The 18,734-nt window shown below is 51.9% G+C and overlaps 1 protein-coding gene across 1 annotated transcript; it reads right to left on the bottom strand.

Annotated features, from left to right (window-relative positions):
- Nucleotides 1-673: 673 nt before the first annotated feature.
- On the bottom strand, nt 674-2,474 carry LOC104582090. Its single transcript, XM_010231419.2, has 4 exons — nt 2,291-2,474; nt 1,543-1,695; nt 1,314-1,454; nt 674-1,234 (listed from the first exon to the last, which is right to left on the bottom strand). Exons 1-4 carry the CDS (start codon nt 2,456-2,458, stop codon nt 998-1,000), a joined length of 699 nt encoding a protein of 232 aa, XP_010229721.2. The 5' UTR covers nt 2,459-2,474; the 3' UTR covers nt 674-997.
- Between the last annotated feature and the right edge of the window lie 16,260 nt (nt 2,475-18,734).

The following is an 18,734-nucleotide window of genomic DNA, read 5'->3' as shown; positions in this document are numbered from 1 at the left end:
ACCCCTGAACGCGCGCGCGCGCACACACACCACCCCCTATGAGCACCTTCAAGAAACTGGACCGGCAAACACACGTAAAATTCATCCGCGAGATTGCCATTGAAGCACTATTTCTTTAGTATACAAGCACTAATACAGGAAAGAAAGTCGAGTATACAAGCACTATTACAAGAAAGAAATCGGATGTATTTGTATAAAAGCGACATATCCAAGGAAAACTCCCATTCAGTGCAAACTTGCAAACTTTTTTCGTACACTGTTGGATCAAAAACACATGACAAATCAAAGGTGAAAGTACCTCCAGCTACTTTGTCTATATTTTATTTTGTACTGTTTGTTTACGTGGCTAATGGGATTTTCACATTTGATCCGAATTGTGTGCTTTTTATCCAATGTACTACATGTAAAGTTCATGAATTTGCACTGAACGACAGTTTTCATTATATGTGTCACCTTGTATGAATAGTTTAATTATGGTCTTGAAACAATCAAACAATCAGATAATGGGGTATTCATCTAAAAATAAATAAATAAACAATCAGGGATCTCTCCTTTTCCCATTAATTTTCATAACGAAAATACAAGTGTCACGACACCGAATAAAGCAGCAAAAAATCGAGGGAAAGCAGGGAGACAAGAGATAACCATGAAACACTTCGACGGGATCTAAAAATAAATAAATAAAGCATCTGCCATCTGATTAATATCTTCTCATCCTTTGTACTCCGTCACCGATGACGGATGCATGGGATGCCCGGGTCTTTCGCGAGTCGAGATACATGCGGGTAGTCAATGCTTCCCAAACCAGCAACGCCTGTCCAGCGGGAATCGCCGTGTGGATCGGACGGGAAATCCGGCTACCGGCACCGGTAAAAAACACTTTCACATAGAAATAGCAAAACCGAAAAGGCAAAAGGCGGAGAGCAGCCAAGTTGGCAGCTAGCGGTACATCCACCCATGCATGTACACACATAAGCCACCGCCGCTGCTGACGCCATCATTGCCGCCGTCGCCGCCTCCACCACCATGACCTCGACGCTTCCTTCTGGCGCCTTCTCCGCCGCGTCACCGTCTTCGTCTCCGGCCATGGCAGCTCCGGCATCCTCGTCTTCTTCCCGGCGAAAACCCAGGGGATCTTCCGGAGCCATTCGACCACCTCACGGACGAAGCCCGCCTTGTACGCGATCCAGGCGACCTGGCAAGCTCCAATCAGCACCGGAAGGCCGCTCCCGACCTGCGAACGTCGCAACCCATGCTTCAGCTCTTGGTTGACCGGACAGTGGTAATCGCAAATAATAACCGAAGCTCCTTACCAAACGCAGAATCTTCTCTGCATCCAAGGGATGTCGTGTTTGTCGAATCAAATGGGTCCATCGGTAGATGCTGATGGATGTATCCGCCAATCTCATGAGCAGGTCGCGAACCAAGTGGTTGCTGCCTCCATCTTCTTTTATCTGTGCGCACACAAGTTGGGAGTACGTGTCAAAGGTTCTGTTTCTCGAGTGCATGCGTGCTGCTTAATTTAAGCCTGCGATCTTATACCTGGGCGTGTATGAGCAGGCCAGCTTCTGCCGATACTGTAAAAATGATGATGGTGGGAGGAGCAATAGTGTGCCAAGCATGATCCTGTGGGATAACCATCCCACGGCAGAGCAAGAAGACTCCGGCCGCCATTGAGGTTGCCATGCCCACGATCTGCAAGAGTTCCCCCAGAAAACAATCTGTAATAAGAGTTGATGCACAAGTACTGTACTACTGAATTTCATAAGCAAGCTATTGTACTATCAATGCTAAAATCTGCTGCTAATGCATTAAATCAACTTGAAAAACTATCGTTTTTCTTCTGCGCAGTGTGCCGGCAAGAGCAGCCTCCTCTTCACATCGGGTTTAGCGACTTAGTCGTATCGGTAGTAAGATACCGTAACCTTTTTTTCCTCTTCAGTTAGCCTATCACGTCACACTCTATCCTAGCTGGCATGGTTTAGACACAGTGTGACTCACCGTGTTGGGAGAGCCCGAATGGCAATACTATAACTACCTATTTATTTATTTTTCCGCGCTAACTAAATTGATTATTTTTTTTAGAATGGAAGACAAAATATCTGTGTCCCGGCGACAAGACGGAGGAGCCCCACACAGACCAAGCCATAGCCTGGGGCGTAGGAAAAAAAAGTCAAGCCTACACCGTATAGAAGGCAACGGAAAACAAAATCGAGCAGTCCACCGTCGCCTCTTCAACTTCACTTTGGTTTAAGTTAATCTTAAACAAAATAGATCCAGTGAATCTTACCTTGGTTCTAGGCCAGGATCTGCGACTCACGTCAAGATGAGTGGTAATTACAGAAGAGAGAACGAAGAACCCCGCCGAGCAGACGAACCCAAACACCTCAGTTCCCTCGGTCTGAATAGCATCGCATGCCGTGAAGAACTGCTTCAAACAGCTGGCCGATTTTGTCATGAGCGGGAAATTCTGGAACACTAGCTCGCCGTCATGATTGCGTGCTGGGCCGTTGAAGCTGAAATTAATTGCGCATCGAAGTAAGAGAAGATGAAACCTATCCTAAACCTTAAACAAGAAAAACAGCAGTACATATAAGCTCGATCGCAACAACTAGATGAGGGTGGGCGTGGGGGGTTCATAGGAGAGTACTACGCACGTTTGCATGTAAAGCGCGAGAAGGATGATGCTGATAATCCAATTGGCGAGAGCTCCGCCCCCCGCTACAGGCACCATATTTTCTGCACATTTTTATCAGCTCAGCGGATCCTTGGTGGACAAAAACGCGCATCGCGACTAGAGCTGCAGATTTTTGATCCTCAGGATACCCTTTGATCCTTCTTAGTTCAAACAAATGAACTAGTTTTCCAAAAAATGTGTCATTTTAAAATTTTAGTTCATTTGGTTGAAATAAGAAGGGTCAAAGGATACCCTGAGGATCAAAAATTTGCAGCCCTAATCGCGACTGCAATTTCAAACTCGGAACTAACCATTCCGAAGAAAATGAAAAGGCTCACGTACCACAGGTTGTGGGAAGAGATGTATTCTCTTTCTCCCTCTCTCCCTCTTTCTCTCTTTTCTTGTTCTGAGAACCTACTCTTCCTGGCTGTTCCGGGGGCCTTTTATAACCTAGTATCGCCCATTGACTATGCTCATTCCGGGGGCATTGCGCCTGGGTTTTGCGAGAGATTTTCTAGAAACCTAGGATCGCCCATTGACTATGCTCAAGCACGAGAACGTGCAGTCGTGCTTATCTTTGAGCCGTTCATTCTGTCAGATCCAAATTCCAAGGGCTGAAGATCACCATCACGTCAATACCGAGGGGACAAGGCAAAGGTACCAAGTCACTGAGGGTAAAAACGTAATTTCGAGTGTAGAGAAAAAGAAAGACAGACTCCTTCGACTGCTCAACCTCTGAAAAATAAATTATCCTCCTCAAATCCCCGTCGCTCGCGCAGCCGCTGGAATAGCGCAACGCGGCCGGCCGGTGGCAGCCGCTGGGTCGCTGGAGATCAGCTTCCCCGGAGGCACGGCCCCTCTCATCTCCAACTCAGATCCGCTTTTGGTGTCGTAGGTGTTTCGGTGGCCATAGTGACCACTTTTATTTTACACTCCACGTTAGAGCATCTCCGGCCGTCCCCACCGTATGGCGTCCGGCCTGCCACATTTTTGGACATAGAGGGAGCGCTGGAATTTAGGGGCCTACCGCGTCCCAGCTAGACCCCCGATACTAAAAACTAAACTTGCGAAATTTCATCAAATTAGGCAAACATTCATCAAATTAGGGGACATTTCATAAAGTTTGGCGACATTTCATTAAACTTGCGATTATTCACATAATTGAAAAAATAACTAGTCATCTAGTTGGTTCATCCACGAGTCGCCGTCGCTGTCGCTGGTGTCGAAGTTGAAGCCGGAGTCATCGTCGGAGTCGATGACGATGACTCCTGGCTCCTGCTTCACCGGCACGAGCGCCGGCGCCGCCTTCTTCGCCTCCTCCTTGGCCGCCTCGACCGCCCGCCATGCCTAGACCTCGGCCTCGGATGCGTAACCGAGGAGCCGGTGCCCCTCCTCCGCCTCCTCCCTGCTAGCGCGCTCGGCGGCACGCTAACCCGGGAACTCCTCCGTCTTCGGCTTCGGCCGCCGTGCTCCAGCCGAGGATGAACCCGACTCATCTTTAATGAGCCGGTGGGGCACGCGCGAGGACGGGCTGGAGCCACCGCCCAAGTAGCAGCGGCATTCGGCCGGTGGAGGAGGGGGGGGGGGGGGGGAGGGCCGGTGGATGAGGGAGCGGCGCGCCTCCATCGAGCCGCGGCTGATTGCTGGCCGGCGATCGATGTTGTTCCGCACCGTTGGGTGCGGAACATCTTTGATGGCGCGCGGGTGTTCATCGTCGAAGAAACCGGCCCAGGCGGTGCCGGTCTGTCGAGCCCGCTCCACCGACGACTGCTGCACCGGCGTCAGGGCGACCCAGCGCTCCCAGATGCGCTCCTGCAGGCGCGCACCCGTCGACACCAGTTGGACGGGCCGGCCGCCCCAGCTGAGTGGCCAGCCATGGGGCAGGCGGCGGCGACAGGTAGCCCGCCGCCCGGACCACTTCCGCCTCGTCGACGCGGAGCCAGCGGCGCTCGCCCCAATGGGCCATGGCATTGAGGGCAAGGGAGAGGAGAGAAGGCGAGGGAGGAGATGGCCGAGGTGGATGAATGGTGAGGTCGACGACGTTGCCTTATAGGCCGTCGGGGGTGTGAACGCGGCGGGAAACGGTGTTGGGAATGCGTGGGGGCGTGCCACGTGAAAACTGACGGGACTGAGCGGCGGTTTGACCCGGCGACCGCCATAACTCGCCTGCGAAGCCGAGGCGAAGCCGGTGGCGATTAATGCCGAATCCGGTGAGGACAGTAAATGGCGCGGACAAGGCGGGCCCATGCCATAAAACGCGACGCCGGCGCCCCCGCTGGCCTCCCCTTGGGCTGGGTTCAACCTGTGGGTGCCGGCTAACTTTTTAAGCCGCGCCGGCTAAAAACAATTTGAGGAGGCCGGCTAGGTAGGTTTTTGTGCGTCGGCGCCCCTCAAGCCCGTTTAGGGGGCCTTGGGGGGGGGGGGGGCGCCTTCTGCCCGGCCACGCGGCCGACGACGCCCACAGCCTCCGTGGGTCACCGCCGGTGGCCTGCGCCTCATATTTGCTGTAAGAGATATAATATGGTTGGGTTAGAGAGATAAGATAGGATCAATTTAAACGATATTGCTTGTCTTATACTCCAAGTCTATCTCCTCCTTGTACCTCTATATATACCTCATACGAGGGTCAGATAAAAAAAAAAACAAATATCGTGAAATACCAATTAAGCTTCCAATGTCATATTTTACATGGTATCAAAACGGTTAGACGGACGTCGCCGATCTTTGGTCACACCTTCCGCATCATGCCGCCCCCGGGGAGATCGATCTCCATAATCTCCCTGGAGGACTCCCTCGTTAATTAGTGTTTTCCGGTCATCGTAGATGAGATCGGTATTATAGAGATTAGATCAATTCTTGATTCCCAAATTTCATTAGCTTTTTTATTGGCCACGAAAATACCCTATGGTCTCCAGCTACCCTCGTCCAGGTGAAAATCAGAGCAGAATCTGTGCTTCAAGCCGCCGGCCGGCCGAGAACACGGTACATGACAAGCCACGTCGGACCTTCCGCGCAGCTACCTCGACACCGGCAATCTGCAACGAGCCATCTACACCAAGCAGCAGTAGCCGATCGAACTCCACGCCATCCATCACCATCCAGCCTCTGGTGAATAATCAGGTGCATGCATGGAGAGCTCACGATCCACCGATCCAATCTGCCTTCACACGCTGCAGCCACGCCGCCATGCGTGCGCGTACCAGGAGATCTATGCTTGCGTACGAGCCATCCTCCAGTGCAGCTACCACGTCAAACAGCTACGCTGGACGACACGCGCGACCGCAAATCGACACGTACAAGCTTCTCCGTCTACAGCGCGCCTGCGGCCAGGGGTACATCTGCATCAACCGGACCGGCACGTATATACGTCCACGTCTGCAGCCGAGCAAGGCCGACATCATCGGCTACCCCGACCGATCTACACCGACTTGCACCGAGGGACATCACGCCCTCGATCTGAACGACTACGTCGCGCCCGGCTACGAGAGCTACCTTCACTTCCTCGAGAAAATCTACGGGAAGCACACATGCATCATCCACACGCAGGCCGGTGTGGAGCATGACTTCTCCGACAGCACGGCATCAACGCAACGTCGCCAAAAAGGATGCCTTCAAGCCACGTATCATGGTCGACATGACCGCTGATACTTCATCGCCGACACTTCATCACCAAAGATCTTCATCAACGTGATCTTCATCAAGAATCATCGTCAACCAACCGCCGCCACTTCGTCCACATGGATGGACATCTCCCGTGTCCTCGGACAGTTCAACTGCAAGACGCATCAACAACGACGGTGTAAGAGACAAGTAATATCGTTTAAATTGATCCTATCTTATCTCTCTAATCATAACCATATTACAGACGGCATACCCATGTTAGCTTCATCGACAACGGCATCCCCGCATATCCGACGGATTTGACTGTATCGACACCCAACATCACAATTTGTGATGACTCGCCTCCAGTTCTGGCAAAACTGGCGGTCGCACGGCGCGCACGGTCCTGGCAAAAACGATGCGTGCACGATGGGTTCCCACCAGTTCTGGCAAAGCTGGCGGCCTCATCTCCTTTTACGCGTCTTCTGACATCTGCAAGACGCTCCTCCCGAAGACACCCTTTGACATCTGCAAGGTGCATCGTCTTCGATTGCAGCTCCGTCTTTACATCATATCGCATTTTTTTTGCGCCTCCAGCTACATGCGGCTACATCCACTACGACGACTACTACTTCGACCACGACTACATTGACCACGGCTACATCATGATCGGCTACCTCAACATCGACATCAAGGGCTACGTCTACAGCGACTCATCGGCAATAACTCCAGTCAAAAGCGTCCGCGTCGTCACTAGCGTCCACGACACTCCCGCTAGACTGTGGGAGGGAATAGAGGAGAGACAGGGGACGGCATCAGAAGGGGACGGCAGGACCACCCTAGGTGACGAACGCAGTTGATGATGTTGAAGCAGAGAAAACGACAGAAGCACAAGACTTCAAATCCAGTTTCAATCGTCCACTTTGCTCCCGCTACGACTGAGGGGGAATGTAAGAGATATAATATGGTTGGAATTAGAGAGATAAGATAGGATCAATTAAACGATATTACTTGTCTTATACTCCAAGTCTATCTCCCACCTGTACCTCTATATATGCCCCATACGAGGGTCAGATCAAAAAAACAACGAATATCGTGGAATACCAATTAGGTTTCCAATCTCATATTTCTACATTCCCGCCCCTCGCCATGGAAGCCCAGCGTGTAGATCTCGAATACTCCAGCTCCGAGGGAAGCCTGACATCTTCCTGGTGTGCCTCCCCTGCCCCTCCTCCTTCCTCCAGTTGGGCCACTTGCCGACGTGCTCTGGAAGAGGCTGCGTGCAAGGCGCCGGAATTGACAGTGGATGCCGGCCCCGCTGTGCGCCCAGTCAAAGATCGGCTGGGCCCGCGGCCGACGAGTGGAACATCGCCCAGGGGAGGAAGCGTCGCCGCTCGGCCCCGGCCCCGCCGGTCTCCCTGCTGCCTCGCGCTATGCCGCGCAAGCCGGTCCCCAAGGAGATGGTCGGCCTCTGCTACAACTGCCTCGACAATGACCACATTACGGCTTTCTGCACAAACCCTTCCCGCTGCTTCCTCTGTGGATCGGACAAGCACCACTAGCGTGCTTGCCCCAAACCTCGTGGCCCTCCGGCGGCCGCTCCTGTGGCCCCCGCGGCCGGCCCTCTGCCTCAGCCGCAGCGGACTGCTGCCGTGGATGCCGTTGGTCGGGGTGGTGCGGGCGTCGCGGGCGCCAGAACGCGTCGCTCGTGGGTGGACGTTCAGGGTGTGCGTTCGGTTTTTCAGTTCGATTTGGTTCAGTTAATACGGTTTTTCTGTTAATACGGTTTGCATACTTCGGTTAATACAGTTACGTATAAATATACGGCTCGGTTTCGGTTATAATCATTTAGTTTCGGTTCGGTTTCGGTTATAACTAAATTAACCAAAATTGACGCGAATTTTTGAGCAACACATAAATTTTATGACCATGTTTCAAAACAAAAGCACCTACTAATTTTGATCGATGTAGTTATTCTGATTCCACTGATTACGCTCCAAGGCGCTCAGAACCGGCTTAAAAGTGCATATGGGAAGTCCATGCGTGCTCAAAATCGGCCCAGAGGCCCAATTGGTGAGAAAAAAATAAACAAAATCAAGGCAGCAAGGAATCGAATACTGGACCCTTTGCACCACACGTTCGGTACATACCACTAAGCTACTACAGCACATTCGATAGCTAATGTTTGGTACATACCACTAAGCTACTACAGCACATGCGATAGCTAATGCATCTTCCTGTTTATATAGTTTCGGTTTTGTTCGGTTTAACCGAAAACCATTCGGTTTAAACCGGAAAAACCGAAATCCAACGGTTATACATTTTTGAAACCGGAACCGGAAACCGGAAAAACCGAATTTGGGTTCGGTTTCGGGTATTTCTTTCGGTTCTCGGTTCGGTTTTGCACAGGGTGAGTGGACGTGGCTCGTACCCTCCCCCCCCTCGCGGTCCTAGGCTGGCCGCTCCGTTCGCCGCTCCCCCGCCGCCCCGTCCAGCCTCCTCCAAGAGGTGCATCATCGATCCTACTCCGGAGATGGTGCAACTGGAGGGCGAGCTCCAATGCGCTCTGGTGGGGGTCGTGGAACGTGGCTTCGCCAAGGTCTGGGATGCTGGCGATGCCGTCCGCCGCGCTTTCGCCCTCTCGTCTGTCGATGTTTCAGTGTGTGTTTTCCACCCGGAGCCTTTCCTCTTCATCTTTCGCTCCAGACAGATCATGCGGGAAGTGGCAGCGTCGGGGAGGATCCAGACTGAGGGCTTCTCCATCCGCGTTCGTCCTTGGTCGCGGCATGCAAATGGCCGTCCTGTCTCCTTCACCAAGAAAGTGGAAATCGACCTCCGTGGCGTCCCGGCGCATGCTTTCGAATTGCGTTCAGCGGAAGCTCTTCTTGAGGATTTATGTTGGGTAGACGACGCTGATTTCTCTACATCGAGCCGCTCCGACATGAGCATCTTCAGGATCAGGGCGTGGGCTCCTTCAGACATGGTGTTCCCCACCGAGCTTGCCCTCTCGGTTACCGAACCGGATTCTGGTAGTCGGCTTTGTGCCCCTCGTCGTGGTTACCGTTTTCGCGACAAGGTGAAGCTCCTCGACTATCCTATTTCGGTTCGGGTCCGTGAGGGGGATGTGTCTCGGGAGCCCGGTCCTGATCGCTCCTTGGACAGTCGTTGGAACGATGGCGACAGTGGCCATAACGGCCGCCCCTCCGATGACGACAATTCCGACGAGCGCATGCCGCTCCCCCCGGCCCAGCAACCCCCGTGCAAGCGTCCGTGCCAGCGCTAGCGTAATCGACGTGGTAACGCCCGTGGTCATGAGGTCTCGAAGCGCGCGTGGCGGCCGGTGGTGTCCCGCTTGATAAGCATCATATTTGCACTATTTCTGGCCATAATTTTATCTGAAATCTTGATTTTGAACTCAAAATTATTCTAAAATGGCATGAATTTATACAGCTTGTAATATGTGGTAAAAATTACATTGTTGTTTCTCCTTTGCAGTTAAGTGCGAAAAGGCACATATTCTTCTCATTTTGGACGAGCTGCTGATGCACCTATACACCAAAGGACCCGAGCATAAAGGAAAGAAGAAATAAAGGGCTGAAGTGAAGAGACAAGGACCTACTTGCGGGAAAAGAAGAGAAGTGAAGGACTATTTGCAAAAATTGCCAAAGGGATTGGGGATTAAATCCCTAGATTTGCTCTGGATTCCACCTAGCCTCGCACTTCCCCTTTCCCCTAACTCCTGCTGCACCACCGGCCGCCGCCGCGGCCAGGCCAGCGTGGCGGCGCGCCACGATCCAGCTGCTGCCCCTTCCACCGATCTACTGCTCCTCCTTCACGCGCTGCCAAGACCTGCAGCAGCCAAAGAAAGCCCGGCGTCTCCTGCGAGCAACTCCACGACGACCTGCAGCAGCCAAGGAACCATCAGCTTGTGCGACCACGACGACGACCTGCAACGTCCTCCCCTTCTCCAACTTCTGCCTCATCTCCTTTGGTTTAATCTCTCTGCTGTTTGTGTGTACGAGAGTTGAGAGCCTGCTGTTGATCTTTGGAATGTTGAGAGTTCAGACTTAAAATAATTCGTATTGTGTTAAAATTCTCCCATGGACTGGAGGCAAAATTCACTCTGCCCTTTCTTTCTCTCTGCTAATCTTCTCTTGGATGTGAACTGTGGTATAGTTTAGTTGATCTGTGAGAACTTGTGCCACTGGATTTACTATTTTGATGTTTCTATCCCAATCTCTTATAAATTTCTTCTACCCCTGTCTTTGATGTCTGCTTGTGCTAGTTTTTTATTATCTAAAGTAAAACAAAAATACCAGAAATAATGCATCACTCTGTACCTTGAATCCCATATTTGCTTGTGTTTTATTTCGGATAGTTGCTTGTGCTGTTCAGAAGTCGATCATCGTGTGTTTCCTTTAAGTGGGAAAATCTTGTTTTGTTTGATTCAAATCCCGAAAACACAACCACAGTTGCCTAGTCCCTGTGGAGAACCTCAACAAAAACTACTATATTTGCTTTGATCACCAGTCCTCTGCATCTTTGGCGGAGGTTCCGGCGGCGCCAGTAGTGGTGCGACCTCCGTCGTCCGCGGCTCCTGCTACAGTGCTGGCTTCTTCGGTGGCCTGTCCTGTGTCGCCGGCGGCGAGGGTGGTAATTTCCCCTCTGGATTGCTCCCTGCCTGCGAGGACTGCGGTGGGGCCCCTCCCTCCCGGGCCCACGGGGATCGCGTACTCCTGTGTTGTCGCCCTGTCCTAGGATTCGCTCGTGGAAGTACACGCTTTGGAGCTTTCCTCCCAACCGCTTGCGCCCCTGCTCCCGACCGTGGACTTCCGCCCATCCCCACCGCGTGGTTCTGACCCCCCTAGTCCACACGTGCTGGGTTTTTGGGCTTCTGACGCTGGCGTGGTTTATGTGCCTGGTGGTCTGTGCGTGAGTACACAGACGTCTCCCTCGCTGTGGCTGTTGTGCTCGCCTTCTGCGGTGGTGGGCCTCCCACCCCTTGCGGCACGGGCCGCTGCGGCTGTTGGGCCGTTTGTGATCACGCCAGGCCTGCTGGCTCCTGTATTGGACTCCGCTCCTGCTCAGCCCGTCGCCCAGGTGATGGACTTGGGCCAGTGCTCTTCGGTGGATGCTGACCTGAGTGGGGCCGCCGCACCCGAACCTGTGAAAATTGCGCCCCAGCCTTGCTGGCCTTCATCAACTCAGCTCAGTCTGTCGCGCCTGAGCCCACCCTCTCCGTCCCGGTTGTCCAGCGTCGTCGTCAGCTTCTTTCGCCGAGCTTCTCGCCTCGTCGCAGCCCGCGTCTTGCACGCCACCCCATGGCGTCCTGCCCGGCGGTCCGCAAAGCGCAAGGTGTCTTAATGTCTAAGCTAGGCATCTCCGACGCAGGCTCCTCCTTCACGGATGTTGATCTGCAACGCTACAAAGAGAAATTCTCCCATCTGCTACGGCCAGTGGACATCGAGGCGCTTGCTGCTCTGTTTAATTTCGGAGTTGCAGTGGAGGCTGCGCCAGCTTAGTTGGTGTTGCTCCGTAGATGTAGGGTTCTCCTCATGGATGACACCAACCTCTCGTTTCTTGAGTGGAATGTCCGGGGTCTTAATGACCCGGGCCGCTGTAGAGCCATTAGGGCTGTGGTTCTCCATTCGGATGCGTCTGTCATTTGTTTTATCGAGTCCAAGTTGTAGTTTGTATCTGCTTTTGACGTTTGTTCCTTAATTGATGCCCGCTTCCATGGGTTTGACTACTTGCCGGCTGCTGGGACGCGTGGTGGGATTCTCATTGCTTGGGAGTCTGCCCGTGTGGTTCTCGACTCCCTCTCTCTGGGTGTTTTCTCCCTTTCTGCGCGTGTCTGTCCCCCAGGTGGCTCCCCGTGGTGGTTCTCGGCGGTCTATGGCCCAACGGACGACGAACTCAAGCCTGTCTTTCTCGAGGAATTGCGTGAGCTGCGTGCGTCCTTTCCGGGTGCGTGGGCAGTGGCAAGAGATTATTTAATCTCTTGCTTGATCCGAAAGATAAAAACAACCCTAATGTCCATCTCTCCTGGATTCGCCGCTTCCGGTTGCTCGTCAATTAGCACGCCCTCAAGGATGCTCCGCTTATTGGCCGCTTGTTCACGTGGTCTAATGAGCGCGAAAACCCCACCTTGGAAAAGCTTGACCGTTTGTTTGGTTCTGTGGAATGGGAATGGCACTTCCCCGGCAACATCCTCTTTGCAGCCTCCTCTTCTGTTTCGGATCACTCGCCGCTGCTCATGAGCCTGGCCCCGGCTACGTCGATCAAGCGCCGTTTTCAGTTTCAAAGTTTCTGGCCTTCTATGCCTGGCTTTGCTGAGGAGGTTGCTCGTCTGTGGACCTCGGTGGCGCCATGCCTGTCTACGCCGCAGCTCGATCTTGATCGGCGCTTGCGTGCTACGGCTGGCGGCCTCCGTAAGTGGAGTGAGCGTAATGTCGGGAACATCAAGTTGCAGCTCTGTCTCGCGCATGAGCTCATCCTGCATTCTGACTCGGCTCAAGACCTGTGTCCCCTCTCGTCTGAGGAGGCGATCTTCCGCAAGCTCTTGAAATGGCGCTGCCTTGCTCTTGCCGCCCTTGAGCGGACCATTGCTCGTCAACGATCCCGGCTTCTGTGGCTCAAAGAGGGCGATGCTAATACCCGGTTTTTCCATGCCCAAGCTGCCATACGTAGAAAGCGCAACTTCATCCATCGGTTATCTATTTGTGGTGTGGTCTCGTTTGATCAACAGGCCATGGAGGAGGAGGCCCATAATTTCTTTGCTACCGCTTTAGTGCCGGGCGCTCCGCAGTGTCGTTCTCTCGATCTGGCCTGGCTCTACCCGCTGCTTCCGGACCTCTCATCGCTGGATTCTCCTTGGTCGGAGGCAGAGGTATGAGATGCCATTCGCTCCATGTCGCCGGACAATGCCCTGGGCCTTGATGGGTTCTCGATCCGCTTCTTCCAATGTTGCTGGCCCATCATCAAAGTGGAAGTGCTGGCTGCGCTCGATGCTCTTTTCCATCTCCAGGCAAGGGGTTTTGGATCGCTCAACCAAGCGCTTGTGGTTCTCATCCTTAAAGTAGAGGTGGCGGAGTCCCTCTCGGACTTCCGGCCCATTAGTCCGGTTCATAGTCGGCTTGTTTTTGGCACGGTCCCTTGACCCCGATGCTCTTCAACCTTGTGATGGATTCGCTTGCAGTTATTGTGGATATGGCCAAGTGCTCGGGTCTCTTTGCCCCCTTTTCGCAAGGAGCCGTCAAGTTTCGTACCTCCCTTTTTGCGGACGATGTGGCGTTGTTTGCCCGAGCCTCGTCGATAGAGATGGATGCCTCACGAGCGATCTTGTCGCTGTTTGGGGACGCTTCGGGGCTGTGCCCTAACTTCACCAAAAGTAACACCTACCCCATCTGAGTGGATCCTGAGCTCATTCCCTCGCTGAGGCTGCCTTTGTTGGGCAACGCGGTAGGCTACGCTAGCACAAAATAAAAATTCTACCGATTCCGCCCGGATCAATGATGTAGATAATGGATCACGAGATTACCACTAGACGCGCAGACCCGTAGCGGAAGTAGAGTCGATGATGCGTGTCGATGCCGAGTAGTCGTTCGGCCTGCTCCTCCTTGCTGATCCCACGAGCAGTTCGTCCAAGCGTCGCAAGTGCAGCGCCTCCGAGGTATCCACACGTACAGGGAGAAACTCCATGCGGCGGACTGCTAGATCCGATCACAAGGTTTTGGGCGTGGAGGTGTGACGGCCGAGTATAACTCGCGTCTGGACTGGTGTAACCCTAGCCGGGTTGGTCTCCTCCACTTATATAGACGTCCCTAGTGGGCTCAACACTTGAGGCCCGTTAGGAGTCTAAGCCCGATACGAGTTGGATCCGATCCAACTCGGTCCCCACCCCTTAAGCGCGTGACCCTTCAGGTTCGCGGTTAGTCGGACACGACTACGAGCTCGGACTGCGGGCCCGAGTAACACCTTACTCGTCCACTGGCACCGACTCAAGTCGATAGTTGGTAGCGGCGCCTAGCAGCACGTGCCAACTCCCGAGTGACCACAAGGTATATTGACGAACCATACAATGTGTCATATGCAACATTCCTTTTGCCTCACGATATGTGTGTTGAGCTCAAGGCGAGTGCTTGTCATCCTTGTGGATAGCTCGACTCTCTTCTCGTTCCTGTGATACAGATTCCCGAACGGGTTAACACTTAACCCAAGTCGCATGGCCATGCTTTCCGAATCTGATCACTCGAGAGGGCCCAGAGATATCTCTCCGAATAGGAGGGGCAAATCCCATCTTGATCAACCATGACTCACAGCATGCTTCTCAGCAAACCCGAAAGCTACCTTTATAACCACCCAGTTACGGAGTAGCGTTTGTCAACCCCTAAGTAGGCCGATTCACATCCCAAGCTCATGCGATGACCTCAGGTCTTGGACTGGCATATACATCGTACTTGAGACTAACAAATGACAGTCATCTCGTTGTGTCTCAGTGCGGGTCTGTCCGACTCAACGATCTCATTGTCGAGTCCATGCTATCAGTCGGCAACACCTTGCCCTATGACTTGTGAAACATAGTCATCATGCTGATTCACGTTGCTAGTCTAGGTTATGTGTCCGCATAGCCTCAATGACCAGGGGCCATTAGAACAACATCATAGAATACATAGTCTCACAAACAAATCACGTATTTATTGATACATATCAGTGATGATGTTCAAGGACAATAACAATAACTCATGAATACATAGGAAATAACATCATCACATGATTGCCTCTAGGCATAGCTCCAACAGCCTTGTGCTACTGCTTTGTTTCCATGCAAATATCTAGGCCTCCCTTTGAGCTGTGGAAAGTTGAGTAAGACGTCCCTTCTCGGTATTGTGGATCGCGTGGCATGTCGCTTGCAACCTTGGCGTGGCCGCATGCTCTCGTCGGCGGGCCGTCTTGTGCTGGTTAGTTCGGTGCTCTCGGCCGTACCGGTCTACCACATTCTTGCGCTTGACCTTCCTTCGTGGGTTCTTAAAGCTATTGATAAAATTCGTCAGAACTTCTTGTGGATGGGTGCCGCGGAGGCTAAGGGCGGCGCTTGCCCTGTGGCCTGGGACATCGTTTGTCGGCCGAAAACGCTCGGCCGCCTTGGGCTTCACAACTTGTCTTATCTCAATATCCCGTTGAGATCTAAGGCTCTTTGGCTCTCCAAGGTAGCCGGTGAGTTTCCGGCGCACGATCAGTCCGTCTCCCTCTCTTGTTCCTTCTTCCATGCTTCCTGCTCCTCGCGGGTGGGCAATGGGCTCTCAACCTTGTTCTAGAAGGACCGGTGGATCGACGGCGAGTGCATTGAGGACATGGCCTCGTCGCTCTTCAGTTTGATCAAGCCTAAGGAGATTCTCTCGCGCACGGTGGCATTTGGCTTGCCCATGGCTGCGTGTGTTTTGGACATTCGTGGTGGGCTCTCGCTCGTCGCGATTGATTAGTTATTGCGCTTGTGGGAGCGCCTCTCCCTCATGCCTCCTTTATCCCAGGATGGGGATTCCTTTGTATGGAAGTGGACTTCGAACGGGACTTTCTCCTCCCGGTCGGCTTACCAGGACCTTCTCCTCGGAGCTTCGGCCGAGCGCTTCGACTTCGTGTGGCTTCCTAAGCCCCCCCATAAATATCAGCTTTTCGCTTGGACTGCCTTGCGTAATCATTGCTGGACGGGCGAGCGTCGGCTCTACCGGGGGCTTGCTGAGGATGCTACCTGTCCCTTGTGTGACCAAGAGCTCGAGACGATTGACCACTTGCTGATTCAATGCGCTTATTCACGCCAAGTTTGGTTCAAAGTCTTGTCTGCCAGAGGCCTGGGGTCTTTCTCCCCTTCCTCCTCCGATTCTCTTCGGTCCTGGTGGGAGAGATCTCTCTTGGCTTGGCCGATCGCCTCCCGTAAGTCGTTCGGGGGCATTATCCTCCTCACCCTTCGTAGCCTTTGGGTTGAGAGGAACTGTCGCATCTTCCATGACCGAAGCCTCCGGGAGAGGCAGCTCGTGAAGGACATTGACGAGGAACACAAGATTGGATGACTGTGGGTTTGTTGCGAGAGTAGGAAGTTTTTTCTGTTAGGGAGTTTTATCCCTCTTGTGTTCTTTTCTTTTCTGTTGTGGACTGGTTTCGTTTGTATCTGTCGGCTTAGGCCTTTCTTCTTAATACAAATAGGCGCACCTTCTGGTGTGGTTTCCTAAAAAAACACTAAACAAAATAGCTAGAGAAGTATTATTTCCTTGGATTAGCAGCTCTGAACATAGCCATCCAGTTTGCTAAACTTTCTTTCCTGATGGTACTGTAGTTCAAAACAATGCTCCTCTCGTGGCTGCACATCTGGTGGTTGCTCCTCTCGTGGTGGCGCAGCCTCCCTGAGATCGGGCGGCGGCGGAACGTTGAAATCGACCGGCTGAGGGCGACGATGTGTTGCCTCGCTGAGATCTGCGGCAGCGGCAGAGGGTGACGAGGCGCTGCCTCGCTGAGATCGGGCGGCGGTGGCATCGTGGGATCGAGCCGTGGAAGATTCTGGGCCTTGTGGCGCCCGTTGGACAAAGTGGGCTTGTCCAATTGGACCGGGTGGTGTTAACGAATGCCACTTAACACCAGTTAACGGGTTTTTTGTGGACGGCTGAAGCGGGCTCACGGACGAGCCGCTGCCGTTGACATCGCTATGCTGTGGTCTGTCGCGACAAAAGGGGCGCTTCTGAAGACTCTTCAGCGCGAGTGTTCAACTCTATCACCGATCCTCTGACTTTGGAGGCCTTAGCATGCTGCGAGGCTTTGGCACTGGCCAAGGATCTTAATGTTCAGAAGTTGTACGTTGCTTTGGATGCCGAAGTGAATATAGTCAATTTTCCAGAAGATTGGAGTCCGAAGACGGGAGTTTGAGGATGTTATCTTCATGCACGAGGGCCGAGCGTCTAATCTAGATGCTCATAGACTAGTTAAGTCTGTTTTATCTCTTCAGCACGGTAGATATGTTTGGCTCACTAACCCTTGGGATGACTTTATTGTACCCCTTGTGATTGATTAATAAAGTCTGTGCTTTCGCTAAACAAAAATTACCCTCGGTTTCTAAATTCCCCTATTGCACTTTGCACGATATATCATAAAAAAACATAAAGAGAAACGAAGGAAACCCTAGCAGCAGCCGTCGTCGAAGATTGCCCGTTCCCCTCACCTCCGACTGTCGTCTTGGCGCTGCGAGGTGAGGGCCTCAATTCCTGCTAAGTGTATTCACAAGTGTTTGATTATATCAATTGTTTGATTTTGATCGGCAACGCGATGGCGGAAATTGCGATGTCGTCTCGAATAAAGGTACTCTGGTTCTTCCTCTGCTGTGGGAGTGCCTTAATTAGCGGGCGTTGCCACAGAGTCAGAGAGTTTTATTCACCGTAGGTTCAGTGTACCCAATCTTACAAATTTTGGGTTTGTGCAGTCACAGATCCATTTATACGTATTTGTTGAGTTTTTGTCAGTGTGTCGTAGTTTGTAATTTTGGAATCCTTCTGTGGAGTTCTGGTGAAGATCTTGCAGTTCGACGACCTGTACTTTAGGGAATCATATCCGGCCCAAGTATGTTCAATGCTAACGGCTTTTCATCTTTTTGGATGATCGACTCAATGGGCTTTCTGAAACCTTTGAGAGCAGTCAAGTTCGTGCAGCGATACGAGTGAATATGTTGTCGTTCCAGTCTAATTGCAGTCTCCCTGTTGAAGCCTTAGCAGTACATTTCATCTTGCATAGACAATTATACCACGGAGAAAAGATGTCTTTAAGACAAGAGATTTCATTGTAATTCTTAGTTATAGAAATTATCTTGTAATCTTTAGGGTTTATGATCCAATACTTTGTATCTGTAATGGTTCTCGACTTTGAATAAAGTTACGGGTCATTTTAAAAAAACAAATTAAGAAAACATAAATGAAAAGACTTTTTTGTTCCACACATGCTACTCCTACAATTTGTTGACATAACTTTGAGTTCAACGACGTATCATCAGGAACTTGGAATCATGAACATGATATCTCGAGATAGGGATGCAAACCGGACACCGTTTGCCTAATTTAAATAATTTTCTTGGAATCATGAACTTTTTTTTTGTAGAGGATCAACTATTAATAAGAGGATCAACTTTATTAATAAGAGTTAATAATGATCAACAACCGTATCCTAAAGTAATAAAAAATACTTGCTCCGTTTCTAAATACTTGTTGTGGTTTTAATACAAAAGATCATTTAATGACAAGTATTTAGAAACGGAGATAATACAAAAGACCACTTAACGACGGCAAGCATTGTAACGAGCCGAAGATGAACCACCGGAGACGGGACGGTCGGCGCTGGAAGCACCGCTGGAGCACGCGCACATCGCCTTTGCTTTCCTTGTACCGTACCGTGGCCTCTAGCTAATCAAAGAGAATTAGAATCA

This window comes from Brachypodium distachyon, chromosome 1, assembly GCF_000005505.3.
Source record: "Brachypodium distachyon strain Bd21 chromosome 1, Brachypodium_distachyon_v3.0, whole genome shotgun sequence".
In the NCBI taxonomy this organism is placed as follows: Eukaryota; Viridiplantae; Streptophyta; class Magnoliopsida; order Poales; family Poaceae; genus Brachypodium; species Brachypodium distachyon.
Note: the sequence above shows the minus strand (reverse complement) of the source record. Positions and strands in the feature narration are given on the sequence as shown.